Genomic DNA, 13,193 nt, shown 5'->3' with positions numbered 1-13,193 from the left:
TAAGGAACTGCCAAAATGTCTCCCTACGTGGCTGCACCATTTTGCATTCCCAGAAGCCACGAATGAGAGCTCCCGTTGCTCCCCATCCACACCAGCATTTGGTGGTGTCAGTATACTGGATCTTGGCCATTCTTTTTGTTGTTGTTGTTAGAGAGAGAGAGCGAGTGAGCACACGCAGGCAGAGTGGTAGCAGAAGCAGAAGGAGAAGCAGGCTCCCCGCCGAGCAAGGAGCCCGATGCGGGACTCGACCCAGGACACTGGGATCATGACCTGAGCTGAAGGCAGCCGCTTAACCAACTAAGCCACCCAGGCGTCCCGATCTTGGCCATTCTAATCAGTATATAACGATATCTCCCTGTCGTTTGAGTTTGCAATTTGCTAATGACATGTACTATTGAACATCTTTTCATATGTCTGTTTGCCATATGTCGATCATCTTAAGTGGGGTGTCTGTTCAAGTCTTTGGCCCATTTTTTGATAGAGTTGTTTGTTTTTTTCTGGTTGGGTTTTAAGAATTCTTTGTATATTTTGGGTGACAGTCCTTTACCAGATGTATCTTTTGTAAGTGTTTTCTGCCACTTCACTCCAGCTAAATCTCCTAACCACATCACCCTTAGCAGCTTGCTTTCCACCAAGTTTCTCTGTCCCCAGGGCCCTGAGCTGGTGACTGTCTCCACAGATTTCAGCTGCACCCCCTCCCCTAAATTTTCTAGTGCTGACTTTTGGGGTCAGTTCATCTCTCAAGTCTGTCTTTTTTGGGGGAGGGGTTATTTGACAGAGACACAGTGAGAGAGGGAACATGAGCAGGAGGATTGGGGGGGTGGGAGGGAAGCAGGATTTCTGCCGAGCTGGGAGCCTGATGTGGGGCTCGATCCAAGTACTGTGGTATCATGATGTGAGCCAAAGGCAGACACCTAACGACTGAGCCACCCAGGTGACCCCTTTTTTCTTTTCTTTTTTAAAATTTAAATGGCAAGGCATGCATGTTTATCCTAAAATATTCAAACCGGGGCACCTGGGTGGCTCGGTCAGTTGAAAGTCCAACTCTTGGTTTCTGTTCAGGTCATGATCTCAGGGTTGTGAGATCAAGCCCCGCATTGGGTTTAGCGCTCCGCATGGAGTCTGTTTGGGATCCTCTCTCTCTGTTTCCCTCCATCCGCACCCCTCCCCCGCTCACACAGTCTCTTTTTCTAAAAAAATAAATACTTTTAAGTAAGTAAATAAATAAATAAATGGCTCAAACCATCTACAAGTATACAAGTAAACTGTGAAAGTTACTTCACTCCCAGCCCTATTTTCCTCCTTAGAAGTGACCATCATTAGTCGTTTGGTGGGTACCCTTCCCAAACCTTCTTTTCTATGTTTAGAAAAATAGAACACACATATTTAGGGTTATTGTTTTCTTTTTTTTAAAAGATTTTATTTATTTATTTGACAGATCACAAGTAGGCAGAGAGGCAGGCAGAGAGAGGAGGAAGCAGGCTCCCCGCCAAGCAGAGAGCCTGATGTGGGGCTCGATCCCAGGACCCTAAGATCATGACCTGAGCCGAAAGCAGAGGCTTAACCCACTGAGCCACCCTGGTGGCTGTTTGTTAACCTGCTTTTTTTTTTTCCTTATTCATTTTCAGAATTATTTTAGAATCTCTTGGAGATTCTTCGAAGTCCGTACTGTTGCCCTGCCCCTTTCTTTTTGTGGCTGCGTAATCCTGGAGAGCACCTGGGGAGACATGCCAATGCTGGGTAACCTTGAAAAGCCCATAACTGAATTTATCCATAGGGAATATGCCACATTGTGACGTAATAAATTCAACTGTTCCCTACTGATAACGATTTCAGTGGTATTTTCATCAGAGTGAACATGAGAATGTTTCTGTATGTGTATCTTGGGGGTCGTTTGCAAGTATTTCTTCAGGTAGGATTCTAGAATTGAAATTGTCCAATTTTGGTAAAAATGGATTGCCTTTCACGGAGGCTAAGCTGTTGTTTGCTCATGCCGAAGTCAGACCACTGGTTTCAATCGCCCCTCCCCCACCAATTGTGAGGAAAGGCAAAACACACACAGGGTCTGGAGTGGTGGCATGGACTTTAAGCAGCCTTGTACCTGTGGGTGTGCACGTGTCCGTGGGAGAGGGCATAGCTCTAGAGGCGCAGGCTCCAGAGTGAGACTATCCAACCTTAAACTCCCGCTCTGTTGTTTTCTCACATTGTGACATTAGGCAAATTATTCAACCTTTGTGAATCTCTGTTTTCTAGAAAATGAGGATAACAGTAATAAAGGTTCTCACGGGGCTGTTGCAAGAATTAGAGGGGTTAAAACTCACCAAAACCCCTAAACCAGGGCAGAGAAGAGTGCCTGGCTCACAGGAGGGACATTCTATATGTATAAACATGTAAGAGAAAAGTCTGGAAGGTTACACACAATCCATGGAGTCAGTTCTGGAAAGTGGGGGGGATGGAAGGTGAATAAAACGTTTATTACTCTAAATAATTCTGTAGTATTTGGGTATTTTACAACAGAAATGTATTTGTATGTCCTGTGATTTTTTTCCCCCAATTATAATGTTAAAAGCAGGAAAAGAATGTTTTGCTCCCAGAAGCAGGATCCGGTGGCTTTTCAAGGTTGCCCAGCTTTGGCATATCTCTTCGGGTGCTCTCTCTTGCCACTTGGATCCAAGAAGGGGCTGGCCGGAGCAGCCTCGGGTCCTCCTTTGACTAGGAGGAAGGGACTCCTTGCCTGTCCTTCCTGTCCTCTGCCCAAGCAGCTGGTCAGCTCTGTTGGGTCTGCCTTCTGCCCCCAGAGCCCATCCGGGGCTACCCCACCCACCCTCTGTTGGCTGTGGTTTGCCCCGCTCTCTATTCACCAGGCCTTGACTCTGTGGCTGCTTCTCCCGAGGCAGCCCCTTAGCCAGACTGGTTTCTCCAGCTTCCATGCTGCCCTCCTGGCTGGCACCTAGCACGATGCCTGGGGCCTGAGAAGTGCTTTCTCGATGTGTACTAATAAATGAGTAAGGGGCTGGCTTACTTACTTACTGGGTGGCTCAGTGGGTTAAGGCCTCTGCCTTCAGCTTGGGTCATGGTCCCAGGGTCCTGGGATTGAGCCCCGCATTGGGTTCTCTGCTCGGCGGGGAGCCTGCTTCCCTTCCCCTCTCTCTGCCTACTTGTGATCTCTTTCTGTCAAATAAATAGGTAAAATCTTAAAAAAAAAAAAAAAAAATGAGTAAGCCCCAGATCCCCTCCCTGCATCCCACACGGCCACGTCCTATTTCTCTTCCTTCTTCCATGCGCTCAGTGTGGGTTTTCCTCATCTCTGAACCATGCTTAGCTCTCCTTAGCTCTCCTTTCCAGTCTTCCTCCCTTCCACGCTCTGCCCGCAGATCATCACTCTGGAAAGGCCTTCCCAGCATCTTCGACCCCAGGAGTAGCGTCAGTGCTCCTTCTGGGCACACGTCTGGCATCCTGTCCCTTCCCACGGCAGCATCCGTCACTTCATAATCACTTGCTTTTCCCCACCAATCCTCGAGCCCTTGGAAGGCAGGGATGGCTTTCACTGCTCACTGCTGCACTTGACCTGGGCATGGCATTGGCCTTTAGCAGGTGCTCAGGACATATCTGTGGAATGAGTGATACGGTTGCAAATTCTAGCTTCTCTCCTGTGCTTCAGCCTCATAGTCCAGCTACCTGGAGCAGTGACACTGAAACCTAACTGATCATTGGACTTCCCTGGGAGGTTTTTAAAATCTAAAAGTGAGGGGAGCCTGGGTGGCTCAGTCGGTTAAACATCCGCCTTTGGCTCAGGTCATGATCTTGGGGTGCCGGGATCGAGTCCCATGTTGGGCTCTCTACCCAGCGGGGAGTCTGTTTCTTGCTCTTCCTCTGTTCCTTCCTCCTGCTCATCCTCGCTCGCTCTCTCACTCTCTTTCAAATAAATAAATAAAATCTTAAAAAAACAAAACAAAACCCTAAGGGGCACCTGGGTGGCTTGGTCATTAAGTGTCTGCCTTTGGCTCAGGTCATGATCCCAGGGTCCTGGGATCGAGCCCCGCATCAGACTCCCTGCTTGGCAGGAAGCCTGCTTCTCCCTCTCCCACTCTCCCTGTTTGTGTTCCCTTTCTCACTGTGTCTCTCTCCATCAAGTGAATAAATAAAATCTTAAAAAATAAAAAATAAAAAAAATCCTAAAAGTGAAAAAGAACATTGCACAGAACTGTATGTTTTATGTGTTCTCATTTGAACATGGAGAGTATGCAAGAAATGAGGGGTTGTGGGGAGTAGGGGGTTAAGAGGGAGACTTCTGACTCTACTATTTGATTTTATACCTTGTAAAATATTTACTGGTTTTTAAAATTTAAATAGAGAACTATTCAGGCACCACCATAAATAAACAGTTCCTGACCCAAGGCAGATGTCAGGAGCGAGCGTCTCTAGTGAACTGGTCTATGTGAGTAATTCCCCAGCTGTGCTGGCCATCAGCCAGGTTTGGGAGTTGACTTGGCACTGGTAGGTACCGCTGTCATCTCCAACGCAAACAGCCCCACGCTGGTCTCCTCATTTCCCCCTAAAACTTGCTTTGTTTCCAATGTTCTTCTGTCCTTTCTGCTCTCTCTGTGTGCAAATCTCGTCCATCCCTTCAAGACCCAGACAATCTTGGCTACAGTGGCATCCCGATAAGGCTCAGAGATGCTGCTGTTTTGCTACATTGGGTTATACCCATCCGAGTCGCTCATTGTGCCTCCTCTTGGACTCCTTTTTTTGGAGCAACAGTGTTGACAGACTTACCCGTGTGACCCTTTATCCCATCCGCCTACACCTGCGCACATGTCAATTTCCGATAAGGTGATGGGAAGCTGGAGGGGCATTTCACAGGGTATCAAGCGCGATAGACACATGCCTCATCATGTCCCCCAACACTCGTGTCCCGCCTCTTCTGGGCAGTCCTCTGTGATTGCTCCAGCTCACACTGCTCTCATTTGTTCCAGTCCCAAACGTAGCAGTTCAGGACTTAATTGGTCCATGTGTGCAGATGTGAGTGTCCAGATAGATTGTAAATTCCTAAGGCAAGAGCACAGAGCTCATTCTTCATTAGCTTTATCATCCAAGAACTGTACCAGGCTCATGGTTGACAATCAGTACAACTTTTTGGGTCACTGACATTCATTTTTCTTTCCTTTTCTTTCCCCAAGAAGGGATTGGGGTGGGGAGAGTCAGAGATCAAGAGAAATCTCTTGAGAAGTCGAGGGTATGGTGATTAATAATAATAGTAATTACCCTTTATTGAGCTGCTCCTACCTCATAGCCTCTGTGCTTGTGTTTTAAGATGTGTTCAGTATTTTATATATGATCCTTACAAACACCCGAGAAGGTAGATATCATTGTCCCCCTACAGAGGATTTAAACAATAGCTTTTAACCCATGGAGCTTGATTGGACCCATTCTAAATTCTGTACCCCTCAGAGGTATAGACAAGAGGAAGCAAGGCCAGGAAGAAGGGCAGCGCAGGAAAATGTACTGGTGGTTGACACTTGGTGGGGGCGGGGGTGGTCAGTGACACCAACGGCCACCACCAAGGTGGCCATGGAGAGAATGTGAGGCGTGCCACCAACTTTGCTCCAGGCCTTTTCCACACCAGCAGGAGACATGGCCTGCTCTCCGACACCCCCCACCCCGAGATCTGCATGAATTCCCTAATGCTCCTTTTCTTTTTGATTTTTGAAGGCAATTGAGAGATATGAGTTGGAGAAGAAGGCTTTGAGAGAGAAAAGTCAAGACGGCCTGAGAAACAGAGGCAAATATCCTTTCTCATACAGCCTTGCTGGTGTTTTTGTGGGGATCGGCTTTCATTAGGATCCCAAATGCATTTAATCAGGAATCCAGCATTTCAGCTGAGGATGTTTTCGTCCTCTTCTGAAGGAGTCTGAGTTGCTAGCATTGGGCAAGTTAGGAGGGAAGGACGGCACACGTAGAGACAGCCTGCTACGTGCGGACTCCTTTGTTAAAACTTCATAATGTCCCCACCTGTAGGGCAGGTGCCACTGAACCTAGTTTACAGATGAGGGCACCGGCTCAGGGGCGAGGGAACAGCCTGTCTGCAGGCGGGCCTGGATTCGGGTCCCAGCCTGCCTTCACAGCGCATGCTCTGTCTGCTCCTCCCGGGGCAAGGAGTCTAACCCATGGTGGGGGGGGAGTCTTAGTGAGTTACCAAATGCAGGTGGGGTCCAGTGAGACTACCAGTGTGGCCATCACCTGGCAGCTCAGGCAGAGTGAACAGTCATAGCCATAATTAGCGCACAGCGGGGGCCAGACCCCATGGCTTCTCACATCCTGTTTCTCCTCCATTCTTCCGCAGACAAGAGTCAAAGCAAATCAGAGTTCATCTGCAGAGGCTCCGAATCCAGGAGTGTCAGACCTTTCATTTCTAAAAGGGTAAGGGATCTATTGCTGGGTCTCTTTCTGACTGGTTTCCATGGGGCACAAAATTAGATTTTATTCCTGGGGAGGGCATGCTGGGCACCTGGCTGGTGATGGTGCGGGGAGTGGGGGGTGGGGGACCCACAGGGGGCCCCTTTTTAGAGGATCTTAAGGTATCTTAATAACTCTGGAATTTCTCATATACCACCCCCATAGGGGTAAAATGAGGAGTGTTCAGAGGTCATTTGTCTGTTTCTTTGTAGAACATCAAAGGTGGGTCCTCCGGGTACCTGGGTGGCTCAGTCGTTAGGTGTCTGCCTTCAGCTCGGGTCATGATCCCAGGGTCCTGGGATCGAGCCCCACATCCAGCTCCTTGCTCAGCGAGAAGCCTGTTTCTCCCTCTTGCACTCCCCCTGCTTGTGTTCCCTCTCTTGCTGTCTCTCTCTCTGTGTCAAATAAATGAATAAAATCTTAAAAAAAAAAAAAAAGATGGGTCCTCTTAGAAACAGTAAGTTCAGAGGAGCCCTGGTGCTGCCCCACCCCAAGAGACCAGGTCACACCCAGTGCACGTGGTGTCCATCACTGGGACACCACAGGAAGCTGACAGCAGCCTGTCCAGCATCATCACCTGGCTGATGGCAGAGCCCCCACTGCCCGCCCCATGTAGGGGCTGGCCGCTGCCTCTGGGGCTGCGGTCTGGCCCCACCTCGAAGCCACCCCAGTGCAGAGTCTTCTGAGCTCCCACATCATACGTATTCAAACCATGCCGGAACCCACAAAACCACCTATTATTGTCACCACGGCCTAGGAAATTACCACGCAGTGGAAAGCCCGATGCTCGAGAGTGGGTCTCAAGTGCCACGCTGCCTCTGACGGTGGCCGAGCAGTTGTGAAGGCCCAGCCCCAGGGGGCACAGCTGGTCAGGTGGTCTGAGTCCAGGTCAGAGCAGTTCTTCAGGGAGTTCTGCCAATGCCAATGCCACAGGCCGATTAGAAAGTTTCTTGATCCCACAGACGTTTCCAGTAGGTGCCTTGGGTGATGGCGATCAATTTCCTCTTTCCAATTTTCTGTATTTTTATCTATTTTTTGGTTATTATATTGCCTCTTTCAGAAATTCTTTCTAAATAAATAAACCCAAAAGGAAGGAAGCTATATGCTCTGATCATTAATGACGATAATATTAATTAGAGGTCATCAGTGAGTAGTTAATTGAATGATAGCACATCTCCTTAACAGGATCTATTATCTTTTTTTTTAAGATTTTTTTTTTTGGAAAGATTTTTTTTTTTAAGATTTTATTTATTTATGTGACAGAGATCACAAGTAAGCAGAGAGGCAGGCAGAGAGAGGAAGAAGCAGGCTCCCTGCTGAGCAGAGAGCCCGATGCGGGGCTCGATCCCAGGACCCTGGGATCATGACCTGAGCCGAAGGCAGAGGCTTTAACCCACTGAACCACCCAGACGCCCCTGGAAAGATTTTATTTATTTATTTGACAGAGAGAGAGAGAGCAGAAACACAAGCAGGGGGAGTGGGAGAGGGAAAGCAGGCCTCCTGGTGAGCAGGGAGCCCAATGTGAGTCTTGATCCCAGGTCCCTGGGATCATGACCTGAGTTGAAGGCAGACGCTTAGCGACTGAGCCACCCAGGCGCCCCAAAAGGATCTATCATCTTAAGTGATAAAGTTGAAGACAGTGTAGCAACATGGAAAATCTGAAGTGGAGAGAGCAGGGCATAAAAGAGTGTGTGTGTATGTTTACGTTTTGTAAAGTGAGTGAATTACACATACCCATTTGTATACAGGTGCTCAAAGCCTGAAAGGGAAAATAAAAATAACACCAATAGGGGTATGGTAAGAGGTGCTGGGGTCATGAATGCACCCCCATTTTTTTTCAGCGTTGTAAAAAGTGGTTATGTCATCTTCGTGATGAAAAGGGGAAGGTATCTTATTAGTTTTAAACCATCAAATGGCAAACCTCATTTCCATATTCTTTTTGTTTCAGAAAATAGCCCACAAAAATCTCTTGGCAGAACTGTACCAGTACACATCATTTAACAGCGCCATACCAAACAGGCTTCCTAACGGGGTGAACTTCTGTGACATGGTGGGCAATGTGGTCCGCTCTGAGAGACACCCCCTCAGTGGCAAGGTAAGGGAAGACGGTGGGTGGTTCCCCACTGTTCACAGTCAGCTCCAGGAGGCCCGGCTGTACCCCAGCTTTATAGCAATGCGCATGGCAGGCACACGCAGCTGTCCCTGTTTTATACCCCCAGAAAGGGAAACGGAGTCCAGGTCACTAAGTCACCCAGGGCCACACAGTTTGCAAATGACTGAACCAAGATTGGAACCCAAGCTCCCTCCGAAACCTAGATTTTCCCTCCCAGGGGACTGATTTCCACACTGTTTTGATCACGTATCCTATATCAGCAGGAAATTTTGATCACGTGCCCTCACCGTGTATGTTTCTTTATCAATGATACACATGCTCTGTTGTCAAAGGTACATTGTATGTTAGTAATCTTAATTTCTTGTTTGTTTTTTAAAATTAGATATTAGTTAGAATATATTCCTAGAATATATTCCGAGGGGTGCCAAGGGGTGTGGGACCCCTTGGCATCCTTTGGGGTGAATTACCACGTGGAGCATGCTGGGTTCTTTATGAGGTGGGGTGGGGGACTTCCCAAGGCCCAGAACAGGGGTGAGACAGCACTGGGCACTCAGGAGGTGGGGACGAGTGTGAGGAGGGGTGGGGAGGGGGAAGGCCAAGGAAGTGGATCTGTAGCCCTGTAGCTGTGCCTCAGCACCCTTCATGAATGTTAACTAACTACCGTTCATTGTCCAGTCATGGTCCCTGTGGCTCCTAACTAGTCACCCCACCATTGCAGGGACCCAGCTTCTTAGTCTTAACTACCCACGCTTCCCACTGCTGCTTCAAACCCCTCACTCCCCCATCTCTATCTCTCTCTCCTTTCCTTCCCTCTGTCCTCTTTCTCTTTCCCTCCCTCCTTCTCTGTCCCCTCCCCCTACCCGCCTTCCCTCCTTTCTTCTTCACTGGTCCTCCCTGCTGCCTTCTCTCCAGTGCTGCCTCTGTGTCTCTGCGTCTGTCCCATCTGCTTCCTCGTGTCTTGTGTTCAGACTTTCTAAGAGTGATGATCTGTTCCGACCAGTTACTGCCCAGCATGGGGATGATGTTTGCTGGAGTTCCAGTGCCTGGTTCCAGCATGGACTGCGGTCAGCAAGTGGACCGCTGCCTTTGACCAGGCAGTAGTGGCTCTGGGGTTGGGTACCTGATCCCCTGCTGTCCTTAGCTCAGAGGGGAGGAGTGGCCTGCTCTCAGAGCATCGCATTTACCCCAGGACAATGTCAAGAGATGCTCCCCGCAGGATTATGTATGATGGCAAAGACCTGGAAAGTAGCTCTCTGGACTCTAGTTTCTTCTATAAAATATGGATGTGAGCGGTCTCTACCTAGAGGTGTTATTGTAAAATTAAATACGATAAGGATCTTATTTAAATGTATAAAAAGCACTTAGGGAGGGTGCCAGAGTGGCTCAGTCAGTTAAGTGCCCAACTCTTGTTTTCAGCTCAGGTCTTGATCTCTGGGTCCTGGGATAGAGCCCCATGTTGGGCTCCACGCTCAGCAGAAGTCTGCTTGTGCCCCACCCCAGCCCCCTGCCCATGGGAGAGAGCACACATGCACACACACCCACTCTTTCTCTTAAATAAATAAATAAATCTTTAAAAAAAATGAAAAGCACTTGGCACCATACTTAGTTAAATCATGAGTTCTCAAAAAATGGTAATTTCTATTATCAGCATTATTAGAAATTGTTTAAGGATGATTAGTAGAAGGTCATCTCAGTCATTTTGGGTACATATATCGTGGCCTAGCTAGCCATTGAAATGAGTGTTTATAAAGAGTATATTTTGCTCTGCTGTGATGTTAAGTGAAAAATATTAGTATATAAAACTCTACAACACAATATTCCATAAGCACACACATAGGAAAATCTGGGGATGAAACCATACATAGATATTACCAATGTTCGCTGAGTGATAAGGTTATAGCTTTTTCTTCCCTCTTTTTCTGTACTTTAAAAAGAAGAAAGGGGTGCCTGGCTGGCTTGGTCAGAAGAGCATGCGAGTCTTGATCTCAGGTCATGAGTTTAAATCCCACATGGGGCATAGAGATTACTTAAATAAATAAAACACTTTTGTATTTTTTAAAATTAACTTATAATGTATAATTTGCTTCAGGGGAACAGGTCTGTGAATCATCAGTCTTACACAATTCACAGCACTCACCATAGCACATACCCTCCCCAATATCCATCACCCAGCCACCCTCAGTTTGTTTCCTGGAGATTAAGAGTCTCTTACAGTTTGTCTTCCTCCCCGGTCCCATCTTGTTTCATTTTTTTCCCTCCCTATCCCCCACGACCCCCGACCTTGCCTCTCAAATTCCCCTTATCAGAGAGATCATATGATAATGGCCTTTCTCTGACTGACTTATTTCGCTCAGCTTAATACCCTCTAGTTCCATTTATGACATTGCAAATGGCAAGAGTTCATTTCTTTTGATGGCTGCATGGTATTCCGTTGTATATATATACCACATCCTCTTTATCCCTTCATCTGTTTATGGACTTCTGGGTTCTTTCCATAGTTTGGCTATTGTGGACATTGCTGCTATAAACATTCGGGTACACATGTCCCTTCGGATCACTAATAAAACACTTCTGAATTAGATAGATAGGTAGGTAGAGGAAAGACTTGAGAACAAACAAATTGTATGTTTCAGGGACCTACTGTCCCTGCGTAACTTTCCTGCCCCCTGGCACAGCCACATGTACTCATGTTCCAATTTGCTTTGTGGGTAGCTCCAAGGACAGTGACCACTCTTACTTAATGTCCTGTTTTGGAGGGCCCACAGGGAGTGTTCTCCTTAGGCCTTAATCCCCAGAAAAACTGTGCATCTCCTGGCATGCTTTTCATCTTAAAACTGGTGCCTCTAACTAATGCTTTTCTTTGGCTCCCAGGAAACTCTAGGCAAATCTGTGTCTTACTGTTATTTTAATTTAATTTAATTTTATTATTTCCTTAAAATTTTTTTTATTGAAGGAATCTCTACACCCAACACAGGGGCTCCAACTCACAACCCCAAGACCCAAGAGTCTCACACTCCACCAACTGAGCCAGCCAGGTGCCCCTTTGTCGTACCTTTAAAAGGCCCCTCTTTAGGGGCACCTGGGTGGCTCAGTTGGTTAAGCAACTGCCTTCGGCTCAGGTCGTGATCCCGGAGTCCTGGGATCGAGTCCCACATCGGGCTCCCAGCTCCATGGAGAGTCTGCTTCTCCCTCTGACCTCCCCTCTCATGCTCTCTCTTTGTCTCTCAAATAAATAAATTAAAAAAAAAAAAAAGCTTAATAAAAGGCCCCTCTTTGGTCCTGCTCAGGGCCATCGCAAGCCACGCCCTCTCCTTGTCACTTCTCACCTCTCTAGGCAGCAGGGGTGGGTACTGGCCCCTCACCGAGCCTCGCCTGGGACACTTGCTGCCCTTGATTCTCACCGCCACTCTCTCCCAGTGCTGCCTCAGCCTGTCCCCATTCCCGTCCCTGAACGTGGCCCGAGTCCCTCCGCCCTCCACTCTCAGAAGGCCAAGTCCGATGGGTGCGTTCAGTTGTTCCCTTAGATGGGCTGTCTGTGGAACTGACCCCGAGGATGATTCCCTGTATCGGGAGTTCCATTCTTCCGTGGTTTCTCTGGCAGCTTCCCGGTCTGCTCGTGCAGCACATTTGGGTCTTCCAAGCCCATGTTCTTCAGGACTCCGCCCCTGCGCTGTCTTCTCCCTCCGCACAGACTCATGGGGGACGGCAGAGGATGGGCAGCAGTCATCTTCTCCCCACTCGAGGCTCCCCACTGTCATACCTCCAAAGCCCGTGCTGTGCCCCCAACTCCCAGATTTCTCGTGCCCAGATTTCTCAGCCTCCTCAGACCCGCTTCGCCTCTTGTCTTACCGAAAACTGCCACCTTCCACCCAAGCAGCAGCCGGTCTCCTCTCTCCCTCGCCCCGGCTTCTGAGCCGGCCCTGAGATTCACCTACTGTCTTTACTATACCTCCTTCTCCTTCACTGCCACTGCCAAGTGCAGGCCCCACACCGTCCTGTCTGGATCGCTGCCCCTGCTGCTCGGCATGCCATCGGCCTCACCATCTCAGTCCCCTCTAATGCACCTTCTGTGCTGCCTCCAAGTATCTTTCTAGAACAACAGTTTCATGGTGTTTGCACCCTGCTGAAAACTCTTCAGGGCCAGCTGTCCCCCCTCCCCCTGTCCAGTGGCAGAAGAACTCGAAGTCCTAGCCCCCAGGTGTCTCACAGCCTGACCTCTCAGTGCCCACACCCAGTGCCTTCCACAGTCCAGAAAGCCCTTGAACCTCCCTGAATGTGTCCTGCTGTTTCCCAACCTCAGCACATGCTTTCCCCTGTCTGTGCAGCTCTCAGCTCTCCCTTCTTCATCCGGTCATTTTCACTCTCAGAGCCTCCCCTGGTACCCCAAGCACAGGTTAGCTGCCCCTTGGGGCTCCACGTCCCCCTGGATTCCTGCTCTCAGGGCACCCATCACACTAGATTACAAATGTCTGCTTACCTGGGAACATCTCCAGGGCTGGGACTCTCCATCACCATCCAAGCACCTAGTAGGTGCTCAGTAAATATCTGTTGAAAGGCTGAAATGAAATCCTTTTTGAAAGGAAACAGAAGTGTGAATAAGTAAATAAATAGGAACTAGCGAGTG

The 13,193-nt window shown here is 48.5% G+C and overlaps 1 protein-coding gene across 13 annotated transcripts in view; it reads left to right on the top strand.

The window, feature by feature from the left end:
- FAM227A (family with sequence similarity 227 member A) overlaps positions 1-13,193 on the top strand; it is a 78,103-nt gene that overhangs the window by 6,990 nt on the left and 57,920 nt on the right. For 6 of the 13 annotated variants that reach the window (XR_007129515.1, XR_007129514.1, XR_007129520.1 and 3 more), the window contains 3 exons: positions 5,713-5,782; positions 6,344-6,420; positions 8,405-8,551. Coding sequence is in view for 2 of the 13 variants with exons in the window: in XM_047742346.1 (XP_047598302.1) it covers positions 5,713-5,782; positions 6,344-6,420; positions 8,405-8,551 (294 nt within the window). In the remaining 11 variants the exon portion in view is untranslated. Of the gene's footprint in view, positions 1-2,052; positions 2,460-5,712; positions 5,783-6,343; positions 6,421-8,404; positions 8,552-13,193 lie in introns of those variants that run through there. The other 7 variants (XR_007129519.1, XR_007129517.1, XR_007129516.1 and 4 more) reach the window with 5 other exon arrangements.

The sequence above is a fragment of the Lutra lutra genome, chromosome 8 (genome assembly GCF_902655055.1).
Source record: "Lutra lutra chromosome 8, mLutLut1.2, whole genome shotgun sequence".
Lineage (NCBI taxonomy): Eukaryota > Metazoa > Chordata > Mammalia > Carnivora > Mustelidae > Lutra > Lutra lutra.
This window is presented reverse-complemented; position numbering and strand designations above follow the sequence as displayed.